Source organism: Juglans microcarpa x Juglans regia, chromosome 1S (genome assembly GCF_004785595.1).
Source record: "Juglans microcarpa x Juglans regia isolate MS1-56 chromosome 1S, Jm3101_v1.0, whole genome shotgun sequence".
Classification (NCBI taxonomy): domain Eukaryota; kingdom Viridiplantae; phylum Streptophyta; class Magnoliopsida; order Fagales; family Juglandaceae; genus Juglans; species Juglans microcarpa x Juglans regia.
In genome coordinates, this window is record NC_054595.1 from 29669502 (window position 1) to 29684740 (window position 15239).

At 37.7% G+C, this 15239-nt stretch overlaps 2 protein-coding genes across 5 annotated transcripts; both read right to left on the minus strand.

Moving 5' to 3' along the window:
* Positions 1 to 512: 512 nt before the first annotated feature.
* LOC121245937 (UTP--glucose-1-phosphate uridylyltransferase 3, chloroplastic) lies at positions 513 to 8816 on the minus strand. Of its 2 annotated transcripts, XM_041143864.1 has the most exons (17): positions 7961 to 8816; positions 7197 to 7374; positions 6957 to 7106; positions 6632 to 6793; positions 6347 to 6519; positions 6164 to 6230; positions 5164 to 5330; positions 4599 to 4757; positions 3636 to 3727; positions 3434 to 3528; positions 3130 to 3207; positions 2847 to 2942; positions 2420 to 2494; positions 2248 to 2339; positions 1999 to 2161; positions 1627 to 1687; positions 513 to 1381 (listed from the first exon to the last, which is right to left on the minus strand). In XM_041143864.1, the coding sequence occupies exons 1-17, from the start codon at positions 8665 to 8667 to the stop codon at positions 1269 to 1271; spliced, it is 2628 nt and encodes an 875-aa protein (XP_040999798.1). In that variant the 5' UTR covers positions 8668 to 8816; the 3' UTR covers positions 513 to 1268. The 2 variants fall into 2 exon arrangements, with proteins under 2 accessions (XP_040999798.1, XP_040999799.1); XM_041143865.1 differs by lacking the exon at positions 6957 to 7106.
* Positions 8817 to 8998: 182 nt separating this feature from the next.
* On the minus strand, positions 8999 to 14533 carry LOC121245938 (sorting and assembly machinery component 50 homolog B-like). Of its 3 annotated transcripts, none has more exons than XR_005937022.1 (5): positions 13880 to 14533; positions 12786 to 13271; positions 11040 to 11552; positions 10131 to 10269; positions 8999 to 9129 (listed from the first exon to the last, which is right to left on the minus strand). XR_005937022.1 is itself a non-coding variant. In XM_041143866.1 (4 exons), exons 1-4 carry the CDS (start codon positions 14411 to 14413, stop codon positions 10186 to 10188), a joined length of 1617 nt encoding a protein of 538 aa, XP_040999800.1. In that variant the 5' UTR covers positions 14414 to 14533; the 3' UTR covers positions 9975 to 10185. The 3 variants fall into 3 exon arrangements, 1 of the variants encoding a protein (XP_040999800.1); XR_005937021.1 differs by lacking the exon at positions 8999 to 9129 and adding an exon at positions 9596 to 9742; XM_041143866.1 differs by lacking the exon at positions 8999 to 9129 and having other exon boundaries at positions 9975 to 10269.
* Positions 14534 to 15239: the final 706 nt, after the last annotated feature.

Here is a 15239-nt window from a genome sequence, read left to right on the forward strand (position 1 = left end):
TGGCTAATCTAATGTAGAGATTGAATTTAAATAGAATAGACAAATGTAAAACAAGTATGACATTAACTAAATTTTAAAGATGCATTTAACCAACTCAACGAAAATGCGAATGGTTTCATCTTTTTTTTTTTTTAAACGTATCAGGCTGAATTGCTCTAGAACAAACCAAGCTACAGTTTCAACTTTTTACGTCCAAACCAAAAATTCATGACCAAAAGTGCCTGCACCTGTTCCACAGAGTTCTTAATTGGTACTCGAGAGGATTCGACTCTGGGAATTTAATTTTATCTTCGGGGAGCAGCCTCTCCGGGGGCAAGGATGCCCCTCGACCACCTTTTTTGTGAATGTGATTTCCTCCTCAAAAAGTACGGAACGCGTCCTCGAGACCCACCGTACAGGACTCCATCCACAAATGCGGACCAAGTGGAAACAATCGCTTAAGTTGAGAGAAAGAAGAACGGAGAACAGAATAACAAAGGAAGAAGGTTTCTCAAGAAGCAGAGAGGAACTTGTTTTATCTGGAAGATTCTAGCATAAAATTTTCATTCATCTGAAATTTGTATACATCAATCAAGCTCTTTTGTACTCGAGCTAAAGACCAAAGTCATTTACCAACCATCTGGCAGTTTGCACAACAGTTCTTGTAACTGAAGTAACTACTTTCTTTTAAAGCAAATCGTTCTTTTCTTTCTTACAGATACCAAGCTCATATTGGCTAGTACTCCCACCAATTGCTCAATCTAATTTCCAAGCTTATGTATGAAGTACACAAGGCCGGTTTATCACCATAGCTGATCTCGTGACAGTGGTCAATCGTTTTGAACCTTTGATGAAAAATATCTGCATCCCACCTCCCCACTAATTTGGATTCTAAAACAAAACTCATTGCAATCGGTTAAATTTAATGATCTGAGTCAAAAGGATAATCTCAGAATACATTTTACAGAACTACGTGGATGAAGTCACAAATATAACTTCCATTGCTTGAACTCATGCTTTTTACATTACTGACATGAGTAGCTCCAACAAGAATAATTAATTAATTTTTGGTTTCCTTTTACAGAGTTAAGAGAGCAGCAGCCGGAAAACTATGGATTTCTTAGGACTCTAAGGCTATACCACTACAAGAAATATGACAGTGGGGATAATGGCTTAACTTTTGTTCAGCCAATCAAATCCGAACTGGTTGATATTATGAGGATGCAATCTAAGACCATCTGTGAATCAAGATTCACCTGATGTTGGTAATTAAAGTACCGGTTAGTAATTTATAACTCTACCAATTCCAGCTGAATGTGCGAGCCTTTTATCTTGTAGTTCCAGAACCAACTTCCACTATCCATAATGCTCGGTTCAATAGGGTCCAGCTGGACTGATAAACCTGAGTGTCAAGGAAAACCAGAAATGAATTGATCATGTGTTAATCAGCATCTCAACGAAAGGATTTGTGTATCTATATTTGGGATTTCAGATCTATGTTCTTCAGATATTCACATTCCCTATTAGAGTGGTTGAGGCTGACGGTGAAAGGGCATATAATTTGTACGAAGCTCTGGTCGGACACAAAAATCTTGAAATTAACATGCAAAGTACTTGTGCTACAGCAAGTTTTAGAAATCTACAAACCTGGTCTTCCTGGTTCAATCTTCATTTTGTAGCCATTTGGAACTTCAAATACATGATTTCCCTGCATCCAAAGCAACAGCAAAGAAGCTTCCAATGTAATTAATCTTAGTGATATGACGTAGAAACAGTTGCTAGCTTCAGAAATGGGTGCAACTAGAAAAACTTCCACTGAACACAAATCATCTATGAAAATAATTAGCAATGTCCTGTTCAACCGAATTATTATTTTTCTTGCCACAATATTATGTGTAAGACCTGGTCCTTGTAGTGTAAAACATTGGTATTTTGTATGGTGCGAGATGTCGTCCATAATATTTGAAGAATTTATATATCCTACCATGAAGATCTCTACAAATCACACATAAAGCTAACCTCTAAGACAACATCAGTCGCCTCAAATTCAGCATTTCCATACAGTGTGACCTTAAATGTCTCGAGCCGCTGCACATCATGCTTCCAGTATTCATTGTTTCCCGAATTCCAGTCGATCCCCTTATTTAGTACCTTTACGTTCTGTAATTTACATCTTCCACACCTAGCCAATGAACATGCTCATAATTGGGTAGCTATTATTCTTTTAAAAATAAATGGATAAATAAAAGAATGCAGACATCATGCTACCTCTGCCCATACTGTAGGATAGGTTCATCACTTTCATCAATCCTCATTGAGCCCATAACATGTTCAGCCACAATGATCAGACTTCCGTCAAGCTGAGGTAGAGAAACTAAGGTCAGCTCAAAAAATGATAATCCAGAATTATTCAATTTATTATTTAGTTGAATATAAGAACCTGAACATTTCTCCACAAAAACTCTGCAACCTCTATTTGTAGCTCAGAGCCCTTGGATATGGAACCTCCATGAAACTGAGAAAGTGAAGAGTTCGAAATCATATTTAATCATCTTTGTTGCTTCAGCTGTTGAGTGCTTTATTCATACTTAGTTACCAATAGAATGCAGAATAAGCTCTCAATTATTACAGCATGCACTGAAAAGAAGCATATTTCACATAGATGGTGAACTTTATATTTACTACAAGAAATGAATGAATGCCGCAAACAACCAGCCACGAAGTTTCTACTGGGTTCATATTGCCATACACATTCTAGTTAACATTTTACACATTTTCAGTTTCTTCGCAAAGAATGGCACAGGGGGACACAGAGAGAGAGAGAGAGATCTGATCCATCAACACAACAGCGAGTGTCATAAGCTTACTTTTTGTCTTGTGACCTCCCAAAGTGGCCCAAGAGCAGGGTGTAGGAGGAGGAGAAAGGGTGGTCCAGAATCAACATATACATCATTACCTTTAATCTGCAACATGGTAAAAAAGAAAACAGACAATTTTAACGGACCAATAAAATGAAATTCACCAACAAGATCAAGGTAGTGAATATGAAGCAAATAATTCATAGTGGCAGAGTTGATGCAATGACACTCCACTCAAACCAATAGACAAAAAAGCTTCACTTATTGATCCAGAAGATTCATGAGAATTTACCTCAGGAAGCCTAATATCACAGTTGGAAAGAAGGTTGCAGGCATTTCGTAGTATATCCAAAAGTGAACCATCTGGAGTCTGCATGCAAATTAAATGTTTTTCTTTTTGCAAGTGCAAAATTAGAATAAACACATTCAACACTGAGATAACTCCTCAGGTTCAATTACTAGTCTATGCCATCCATCAATGGCAAGGATTAAGCTTTGGTTTTGGTAAAAAAACATCTAAAGAACTTTTAAAGTATGGGTGGAAGTTCACCATGCCGTGAAAACATGGCAATTTTTCATGATAAGAAAAGTAAGACCTGGTGTAAAGACTTGTCTGCATGTTTTCTTTTCCTCTTAGCAGATGATGTAACCCGTCTTCGTTCATTATACACAATAAACGTATCCAGATTATCTGCCGATAATGTAGTCAAGATAGTAATTTATAGGCACATAAGATATTAAAAATAGAAAGGAAATGATAAGTCACAAATTTCAAACATGAAATTAACAATGATTTACCTTCCACTCTGTCATAACAACGGGATGAACTTGTACTGAAAAAGCTGTCAGCAATATTTTGCATTGTGCATTCCAGCCTGCCACCAGAGACACTACCACATCAAAAGTAAAATGGGGTTAGCCCCCGGTGTAATCTCTTTCATTTTAATAAGTGCACTTAGTGTAATATCAGTCATAACAAACACAATGGGCCATATTATAATTGCATAGAAAGCAAAATATTCTGGAAAGATGTCACAAACGATAATAGCTGACTCTTCAACGAGATATAATAAGAAATATTGAAAACTGACAAGTTTATCGACATCAACTGACAAGTAATGCTGAAGATAAAAGCATGAGATCAAGGTATAATACAATGCCAAATACAGCATAAACCAATTAATTTTCTCCAATTACAGACCTTGAACCAAGAATGTACTTCTCCAATCCTAACCAGCCCATGATTTTGCTTCTTTTCACTTCATGTTAGCATTTTGAACATGATTCCAGATTCCCTTCATCCTTCGAATTTCAGAATATGCAAGTTTACGTTTCAAACTATGCATTGTTTGACTATGCTATCCAAGACCAATGTTTAGACACCTATAGTACTTCACTTCCAAATATGACAGCCATCATACATGGCTGCCACAGACTTGGATTTGAACATCAATCTGCATTGAGATTCATATCTACCGAAAGTAGGTGTGAAGCATAAGATATAGAGAGGTGGAGGCATTTACACAAAGATGGCATAGCTTTATAAACACTAAAGTTCTCCATCTTCACAAAACTGTCTATATGATGGTTATCATACCATAGTATTAAACAGTAATGGAAAGGTAATTTCCCTCAACCATAATTTGGACATTTGCCATTTGGCTAGATATATTCCAGGATGCACATTTAAGAAATGTTCATGCCGAACACCAGTACTCAGAAATATATAAACAATAAAAAGATTTTAGACCAAAAGTATACCTCTGCTGTCTTCCAAAATGATCAACATATACAACTGGCTTTTTTATATTCAGCACCATGCCTGGTAAACTATTTTCATTTTCACTCGATCCGACCAACTCCGCAGAATGTAAATCCACGTATAAGATGTTTGTATTGGCAGGAAATCTTGCCTGCAAACTTGAATATGGAGAACATGGTTGATATTAAGTACACGGCGAGAGTCCTTTGCTAAAAACATATGCTACCATACCCACCCTCCCCCCAAAAACAAGAAGTGGTGGAAGAGTTGAATGGCCAAAAAATCTATAATTTCATGATTCAAACTGATAAACAACTCCAAAACAAATGTATCTTAATTGATGCCAAATAAAATAAGATGCCTGACAAGATACAGGCAAGACCAAATCAGCATCAACATATTAGAGGAACAGACAGTGTCATTTGATGGATAAGTATAAAGTATAAGCTGATATGGAAAAAATGATATACAACATACAAAGCATCTAGAGTCATAATGTTCAATTAGAGCAAAGTACACCAAAGACAATGAATTCTAAACCCTCAAAAATAAATAAAAGTTTACCTTTCAGGAGCAAGAGGTCCATTTGTTATTCCAAATTTGTCAAACTCTGTGTACTCGATGCATGACAAACCATAGGTCCACCTCCCATCAAGATTTTTCTTCTCAATTAGGACATTAATTCCTTCTGTAGCTCCCAATTGCCGCTCACATGAAGCAAACCCCAGTTTCTGTAACAATGTTACGAATATAAGCAAAAGCACAAGAAGGCTTGGTCTGCATTCATTTTACCAATGCAGTGGTCTCCACAAAATCAACAAAACACGTCCATATGAAGAGGGAAATACACAACATCATAGTTTATTATTGTATTCTAAAAATACAAGTTTCTGAACATAAAAATTTACGACTGTTTAGTTACTTTCCTCTCTTCAGTCCCTAACACAATGCGATGCTATACAATATGGCATGGTCACATGCAATTATGCCAGACATGTTCTAGAATATCATTCAACTGAATGATTTTTAATCGAATTTTTTTTTTTATAAGTGCAGTATTATTAAAAAAAAATGCAGAAAAATTATAACATACATGAAAAAACATGAACAAAAAAGAAAGTATTACATGCAATTATGCCAGACATGTTCTAGAGTATTATTCAACTGAACGATTTTTAATCGAAAATGTAAAAAAATTATAACATACATGAAAAATCATGAAAAAAACAGAAATTATTTTAACTACAGGCATATGGCTGTAAACAAATTAGCATATGCAAAATTTGGTTCATTCAGGGTAAATGATGATTTATGCATGACTTGAGTCAATATTTGTCCATAAAAATGTGTCAGAATGTGTACGGCATGAGTAAGCAATTGTTTCGACTGGCATCAAAATTAAAAAAGTTGTAAGTTGACTTATCACATAAACTAAGTGAATTTGACATGCAAGATAAGCCCCACAGCCTCACACTACTGAGAAGACCAAAAGGTTGCACCTAGCTATCATTAGTTAGAGGCACCAAAGAGAATGATATGATTGTCTGAAAAAATAGAAGCCTACCTTTCCATGGTGCAAACCAATTCCCGCCAATGCCAAAAGTGTCAAATCTGTAGCAGCGACCACGTTACTGCAAGGTCACCAGAAGATATGTAACGTCCAGAGTCTGGCTTCCCAATTTTAAAAGTTTGCAACTGTTGAATAATACTGGACTTTAATATATTAATCATAGTATTTATGGTTGACCTGACTTGTCGGACAGTAGCAGCTTTTCTTCCATGTTCATAAAACCATTTGAAGATGCCTTTGTCATAAGCAAGCTTCCATAATACACCATGACCACCAGGTTTGCACACAGGCGTGAATGGTTTGGCAACCAACCATTTCCCATCCTCCGCACCAACAGTAGGAACAAGTGGCTGGCAATTCACATTATATATTTGAATGAACAATAGCATTCATCATTCAAACAGCAGAATATATTAGAGAAGCACATGGAAGAAGATATCCTCATGGTTTCAAACATAAAACCTGTTCAAAAAGTTTAAAGCTTGATCGGCCTCTTCCAAACCATCCAAGTCTTTCACAAAGAGAAGTTATGCGTTCATGGTTGTTCTTGGCAGAACTTGTCATCATTGCAACCGGGGTGATGCATTGTTTTCCATACAACTTGAAGTATAGGAACTCTCTAGCCTTGCATTTGAAACAAACAAAAATAAGGTGTACATAATTTCTTCATCCAAAATTAATAATTTCAGTAATAGCTCATTCCTCTCTTCTTCTTCTTCTTTTTTTTGGGTCAAGAATCATATGCATAAACAAATGTTTTGAGGCTTGGCAAACAGAGAACTTATACCTGAAGATCTCTTATAAGACCTTCCAATAAAGTCCTCCCACAATAAGGAAGCATTGCAGCAGGAAGACATTCACCTGTGTCAGGATCAACCAAGCCAAGCCTGTCTGCAGAGCCTCCCAAGGGATAAATTTCACCTAGGTCTGACAAACCCTAAAAAGGATAAGATCTTATAGTTCAAGACAATCTGAGACACATCTCTTGTATTAAGTAAGCAATGCTCTTTGAATGGAAAGTACTAACCTCAATTCCCCATATAGCTGCTTGAGATGCATATTCCGTACTCTGAGAAAGGTCAAGTCCACTAGGAGCATGAATTTCCAAGAATTGGCATTCCTTTGACTCAGTTCTGGTCTGGGACCAGTTTGTAGCCTGCCTTTTACATGATCGGGCTAGAAGTTCCAGCACTGTGATCTGATATCTGCGGCACGTGCTCAATTGATCAATTGAAAAAAAGTTATCAAAATACTGACTATTTTATTTACTTAAATTAAAGGGGCAAAAATTGGCATTTCTTCCGTTACTAGTTGTCTTTGAGTAATTTCCTGAAATGCAGGGTTATGGTGTCAAAGACATCTAGTTAAATCAGAAATTCGGACCCTTTTCATTATTTGTGACTTCAATCATTATTCATGGAAACAAACAGGGCATCAAATCGGAAACTGCAGAAAAGTTATTCATTCGCTCTAATCACAAACATCTTAGAAAGCTTGAAGTTTGCCCAACACACACATATCCATTTGTATATTCGTCATAAAACAGTACAGCTGGTCCAACTCCCCATTCACAAAAACACAACAAATTCTTAAACCTGTAGTAATATTATCAACAACAGCCATTGCTTTCCCTTGCTTCTGTATGACTTACCAATTACCTAAAAACCAAGTACGTTCAATTCCAAAACTCATAACACACACACAAGAAAGGACGAGGCAAAAAAGTTCTAGGAAAAAGCAAACAAATGACAAATGAAAAAAAAATGAAAAAGGAAGAATAAGAGAACTCACCCAATAATTCCTCCAATGCAATCATAGAACTGTTCAATCTCCCCGAGAGTCTTCAGGAGCTTCTTAATTGCCTCAATTTCTTCATAATTCAAAGCGAAACTAATATTTTTGCCCACACCGCCATTACCACCAACCCTGTCCACGTCTAATTTGTCAATCATCTCCACAAGCGCATAAAGCGCGCTCTTCAACGAGCTCCGTGCCAACTCCGACTCGCTCTGGACCGGTTGAGACCCGAAACTGAGGACGTGCTCCTGCCCTGCCGCGACCAAGCACTTCACCAGAAACAACTCGTAAGAGTCCAAATTGAGTGACGCCAAAACAGTAGAGAACCCGTCGTTCTGGTTCGTACCCAAGAATTGTTTGACTGTGGCGTCTTTGTCAACCACCGAGTGCTTCTCGTTGAGGTTCTTCGAGGCGGAGAGCCTGGACCGGAGGATATTTAGGCGAGCGATTTCATGGGAGAAATCGAAGTCGGGAGCTGGAGGCGCGTACTCAACCGGGGCGGTGGTGACACGCGGGATATGACAGAGCCATGACGACGGTGAAGACGGCAAAGAAGAAAAAGGGAAGAGGGGTTTAGGGAGGTGGAGGGAGTGGTAATAGTTGGAGTTGAAGGAAAGGCGAGAATTAGGAGAAGATTTGGAGTTGAAGGAGAAGAGGAAGAGCTGGTTGCGCAGCGTAATGGGAGTTAAGTTCAGCGCCATTCTTCATTCACGAGAGAGAGAGAGAGAGAGAGGGAGGAATTTCGAGAGATGAAGTGAGTGCACCGAGTGGGATAAGACGGAGATACCGGAAGGCGGAAGCATATACTCTGCTATATCTCTCACACGCGCACAGGGACGAGAGAGAGAGGATCTATAAAATTGTCTGGTTGTGTGTGTCCATCCATCCTAAAAAAGATAAAACCCAATCATCTCGGACTCTCCGCCCTGGAGATTGGTGGGTTTTTTTGTCGCAATATTTTCTTTATAGGAAACGTGTGGTTAAGGTTTTCGAAATAACCCATCTACTGGGATGGGATGGGCTGGGCTGATTATTGCGGGTCTAACTTTTTTTCATAATCCGGACCCAGCTAGCCCTTTTCCCGCAGTAATTTTGGGGGACAGAATATCAATAATTTGTTGTCTTCTTTTTGTAATCACTCTGGCCATGGAAATTGATCGTTACTGCGAAGAAGATGAAAAGGAGATTGGTAACCTCTACCTGTTCGTTTGATAAGATTATGAAATTCATGAAAATCTAGTTACAAAACTTTTAATTTGTATTCATTTGAGATGGTTAATTCATATTAATGTTGTTTTACTAGATGAATCTCTTTTTCTTTCTTTTTTTTACTATATTAATCTCATAACAATAAGTTAGAAATTAATTTATAACGAAGTATGGCAGCTTATAGAATGATTTCGAAATTGAAGAATTTAATGCTTTGAATTTTAAAAGAAGAAAAAAAACCATCATGAGAATTCTAGAATTTCACACGGTTTGAAATTCTTCAACATCACCTTATTCTCATCCAATATCTTTGGTAGTAAAGAGTAATCATTAATGAAAAGTTCCAAGTTAAATTCAAAAAGCAAATTCTAATTTTTTTTCCCTATAATCAGTAGATTTATTTTGAGCTCAAACATTTCTTTTTTTTTTAAGAGTAAATTTATTGATACGAATGAAATAGCCATAGCCAATGTACACAAAAGAACTGCACTCAAACATATATATATATATATATATATATATATATAGATATAAGTGCAAGCCCCTGATGCTGTGGACCTGTGGTAACTGCAGCGTGAAATTAACATGAAGGGTAATGTAGAAACCTAAGCGATAACAATTTCCACAAGAAGAGAAACAACGAACGTTAGGCCTAGATGATGGGAACTGTAACTACGAAAGTGCATATTTTAAAACTCGCCATGATATTGACAGACATACAGGTAACAGTGAGATTAAATGTTCAACGGGAGACCATTCCGCTGTTTTGTCAACCCCCCTGTTATGGGGCAACCAAATCTATGCCAACACCTGAAACTTTATTTTCCTCAATTTCAGAAATACCATGCTTTCTGGACTTCAAGTCTAGATTTCAAAGTACAAATAACATTCCCAGTCCAAACTGAGAGTTGTCAAACAATAAAAAATTTTTAGGAAAAAACTTTTTTTTGAGTACCTGAATCTCATCCTTCTGTGCGTCACCTCAGTGTTCCTGGAAGAACTTCCAGATTCTACGATGGAGCAGAGAAGCTAAACCGAAAGCCAGTCTTGCCACGGTCATGATCATGTTGCTTGACTATGTAATAGAAGTTGCCCTGACAAAAACAGCAAGCCATGTTAGTTTAGAAACCCGAGAAAGTAGTCTTGCTAAACTGAGCAGCAAAATAGATGAGCAGGAACCTATGCAATCACATCCCGGTTACAATGAAATAATACCTGTTTCCAGGAGGAACAAAAAATTTGCTGAAACAACCAATATCACAGAGACAGCAGAGTTGAGGGAGTTCTAAGGGAAAACTTCAAGTTTTTTTTCTCTCCACCCATCTTTATCTTTATTTCTTAACATTCATAAACACAGACAGCAGAGTTGAGTGAGTTCTACAGAGAACCTCAGGGAGAGAGAGCATGCGGCGTGCCTCACACCCACATAAATCAGGTCACTTTTACAAAATCAACATAATCAAATGCTAGAAACTTCCCTAACTAAATCTGCTTTAAGAAATTCAGTCTAATCACTTCATAAATCCAAAGAGAAGTGTCCTGTTAAAAGTTTGAGAATAAGCTAAATATTTTGCATCTCAACTTTGTTTCCTGCTTAGAGATGACAAGTCAATTCATCACAAATTTGCTTACAGCACACGATCTAGTAGGGGCTGCATATAGCATCCAGGCAGTACCATGGGTGCAAATCAGAAATCTTGTTTTTCTTTTTTCTTTAAGTAGGTGTAAATCAGAAATCTAAAAGAAGTGTCCAGAACACTCAGCACATCATATATGAATTTCCTTCCTCAATAATATCACACAGCCCCGATTATTACTTGATTGCTTTCTTTTAAGATAAAGAAAATCAGGACAGAGAGCTGACCTCTAGGCGGAAAAGTTTTGTGGGGACAACAATCCCAACTCCTACAGAGCTTCGGAATGACTCTAGGAACTTACGAAAAGAGAAATTCCAAAACTCATTCTCTGTCAGTTTAGCAAGGTTTCCAGCACCAGCAAAAATGTGCCCATGGATTCCTCGGTCTCTTAACCACTTAATTGGAAGATCAAAAGAAAGGTCTGCAAAAGCAGTAACAGCAAGGTCTCCTCCAAGAAAATCCCTTCCAGGAAAATCAGAATTCTCATCACTAGGTTTATCTTTAATTTGCCTTCGCGGCTCTGTAGGTCCCAATCCCCTTGTCTTAAATCCCCACACAGTTGTTGGGCCTCCCAAAGTGCAAATTGGAGAGAAATCACCCCCTAGGAAGAATCTTTCAGGCAAGGGCGATGGCTTGTCCAAAAATCCACGGCCACATGGAAATATAACACCACCAGAGATCCCAAAGTTGAGTGCAGCATGATAAAAGCCAAAGGGTACAGCATAACGAAGATCTAACTCCTGTTAAAGAGAGAAAAAAAAAATCCCAGAGAAATTATATAGAGAGTATATTGGACATGACTAGATGAAGTTATATCAACCTCAAATTTAAGATCCAGAAAAAGCTACCAAAATAATAAATCAATAAACTGGAAGCATATATCATATCGGGGTAGATATGATGAACCAAAAATCAATGATTAACTTGAATATCCTCTGTGAGCAGGTGACTAGCTTCAAGATGGTATAAAGTTTGTGAAAAGTCGGAGTCTTAAACCAATAGTCAGTAATTTTTTCTATTACATAATCATTTTTATATCATAATAGAACACCCATGCATACAAACAGCTCTTTTCATTAGCGAAAAAGAATAGCAATCTCATTCTACAAGAATTTATTCCCAATTCAATCTATAGCTGTAACGTCTCAAGGGAGGCCCAAGTCTGGGCCTATACTCCAAATGACTAGTCAATGATACAATTGGAACCCCATCGAGCCCGTTATAAAGAGCAAGAACTTCTCATTCTCAAGCAATGTGAGATATCATACACCACCTACCCTTATCACTCAGTATGGGGTGTCACAATCTTCCCCCTTAAATTCCCGATGTCCTCATTAGGCCTATCCGTTGTAGGTGACATGGCTCAAGTCCCACATTTCTGGTTGGATAGGCTCTAATACCATTTGTAACGTTCCAATTGAGACCCACATACAACATCTAGGCCAATACTCCAAAAGGACTAGTCAACGATACAATTGGAGCTCCATTGAACCCATTATAAAGAACAAAAACTTATCATTCTCAAGCAATGTGGGATCTCATACACCACCTACCCTTAGCACTCAATATGGGGCATCACAATAGCCAATCATCTGAAATTATGGTCCATCACATTTGTGCATTCCCCCACACACACTTCATTCCATCTACTCTTCACGTAATCATGGATTTATATTGAAAGGGAAATCAGGCTCCCCAAACTCATAAAACTGGAAAGTCCCAATGCAATAGTAATTCCCATTTGGCAGGCTATGTTTACTTGGATTATAAGTACCTACTACTTAAACTGATTGCATTGACGTATGTGTAAACTACGGAGAAAAAAAAGTGCATATATATTAATCAGATAGACTCAAAACGGGTCATTATGCTTTATATGAAAATTAAACACATAAGCTAATAAATGTTTTTTTAAATAAACTTGGAAAATTATAAGGAAAACCAAAAGCAAAAACACAAGATCAGCAATAAACCTGACGCAAAAACCGCAAGCTCCTGTGATCTGGTGCAAGGCCACCTACTTGAGTGGTAGAAACAAAAGCATATCCTTTAATAGGCCTCACGGGTGAATTCCTCCTGTCAATCTTAAATGTGTACTTTAAAGATGAAAGCAAACTATGTCCAAGCTGCCTCCTTACCGACCTGGATGACATTTTTGATGGATCCGTTAAGGTACGCCATCCAAGGTTGTATACTAAGTCATGGTGCCTGGTGGAAAGCAATCCAAGAGAAAGGCCCAGCAGTCGTTCTTTATAAGAAGAGAACTCTTGCCAATCTTGGGATAGCAAGGATACTCGTACCAGCACAGGAGTTAACAATCCTTTGAATCTGGGCAAAAACACACCAGCACTGACCTCTGATGTTTGGTTAGGACCATATGCCACTGACCCATCCCAAACATCCCCATGACCGAACCAGTTTTTATACTTGAGAGAACCTTCAACGGTCCAAGATCTAGCCTGCAAAAGCATTGTAAAAGTTCAAAGATGATATGACATGTAGCATCCTCATACATTCATGTACACTAATATCATTGGCCTGGTTGGAGAATTCACTACCATGACCATGCTATTAATGCCTCCATAAACAATCAGAAGTGCCAATGAATATATGTAGGTTTTTGAAATGCAAATGCAATTGTGTCATCGGCATGTCTATATAGATAACCAACTTAACAAACACGTGCATCTTTCCCGATGATAACATAACCATGCTATTAAAGCCTCCATAAACAATCTGAAGTCCAAATAAATATATGTAAGTTTTTGAAATGCGAATGCAATTGTGTCATCGGTATGTCTATATAGATAACCAACTAACAACACATGTGCATCTTTCCCAAAAAACATTTACATCCCTAGACTAGACAGACGTGCGTATGTACGTGCATACATACATACATACATGTGCTTGTGTGGACAGGTAGATGTGTGCGTGTGCAAAATGTAAATTTATTTTCCAACTTCCTCCAGAATTTCAGCAACCAGGCACATCGCGAACTCATTCATCAGAAAATGAAAACCCTAACCTTAATAAAAACATCGAAACGCAGAAAAAGATACCGTACCGTGGTCTTCATGTAAGCGCCGCACTCCCCAGAGAGAGGGTTGTTGGTCTCGACGACCTCTACAATGACGTTAGCGGTCCCGGGAAGTTCCGGCGGGCCCGAATCGAGCGTGACCCTAACGGAATCGAAAATATCGAACTGCTGAAGCCTCGCATTGGCAATCCCGGCCGCCTCGAGCAGCCCTTGCAGCGTGGTGGCACTCTTCAAGCCCTCCAGCTCGGCCTCGATGAGCCACTCCTTGGTCTTGGTGTTGCCCTTGATCAACACGTCGTGGACTCGGAGATTGACCTTCTCGTTCTGCATTCGGAGGAAGAGGTCCTCCATTTTAGATTTATGGGCGCGTAGTTGGGCCTCTCGGGATAGGGGCTTCGATGGCGGTTCTTGCTCCTCTACTTCATCTTCGTCCTCTTCTTCGTCGTCGTCCACGACGTCGTTTTCATCTTCCTTGGCATCTGAAGGGTCTAGGTGTTCATCTTGGTCGGGTTTAGGGTTTGGCAGGGTTCGTGTTTGTTTTTCCTCGACAGAGTTTTCCATTCCGCGCGATTAGAGAGAGACGGCGAGAGAGTTGGGAGCGGCGGCGGTGAATTGCGTCGAATAGTGGTGACAGTTGCGGGGTAGTGCCATTGATATTAGGATTTAACGGCAGTCTGTAATTGGATTGATTTTCTCTCTCTCTCTCTCTCTCTCTCTCGGTTTTTTAAGTTTTTAACTGTACTTCAAGTGTTTTTTTTTTTAATACAAATGTTATTGTTCATTCAGTTTTCTTTTTTTTTTTTTTTATTAAGAGATGAAATGAGATAATTTTAAATTAATTAAATAAAATATTATTATAATATTATTATTATTTTTAAATTTGAAAAGTTTAATTATTTATTATATTTTATATAGAAATTTAAAAAAATTATAATGATGTGATGAAATAAGATGATTTCTGTATATATTTATATTTATTTAAAATATAAATATATTTTAAGCAATCTTTTGTTTTGATAATTGATATAAAATCAGTTCAACTTTTTATTGATTTATATTATTTGAAAATATGAAGTTTAACATTGTTGAATAAAACGTATAAATGATAGAAATGTGACGACATCAACAGGGGAAGAAATTATTTTCTTCTTCTTAGATTTTATTATTTACAGTTATATATATGTGTGTGTGATATATTAAGTTATTTGCGTACTTTAAGTAGTATCACATCTCAATATCTAACGACTTAAATTGTGTTATATGTGATTAAAGATGACAAACCATATGATAAAAAAAATAATACAGCCAAAGAGATTATAAAACATACAATAAATAATAATGTTGCGTGACATAATTGTTCCGTCTAAAGATAGACAGAAATGTAGAT

Bases quoted from the DNA above. Each gene is read 5' to 3' on its own strand.
- LOC121245937 (XM_041143864.1), bottom strand. From the start codon at position 8,667: ATGGCGCTGAACTTAACTCCCATTACGCTGCGCAACCAGCTCTTCCTC. The intron at 2,495-2,846 runs GTAAGCTTATGA...TCACTTTCTCAG, and splicing joins GGGAGGTCACAAGACAAAAA to TTTCATGGAGGTTCCATATC. The intron at 2,340-2,419 runs GTTCTTATATTC...TCTCTACCTCAG, and splicing joins TTTTGTGGAGAAATGTTCAG to CTTGACGGAAGTCTGATCAT.
- LOC121245938 (XM_041143866.1), bottom strand. From the start codon at position 14,413: ATGGAAAACTCTGTCGAGGAAAAACAAACACGAACCCTGCCAAACCCT. The intron at 13,272-13,879 runs GTACGGTATCTT...ATGCTTTTGCAG, and splicing joins GCGCTTACATGAAGACCACG to GCTAGATCTTGGACCGTTGA. The intron at 10,270-11,039 runs GTCAGCTCTCTG...TGTTTTTGTCAG, and splicing joins CAAAACTTTTCCGCCTAGAG to GGCAACTTCTATTACATAGT.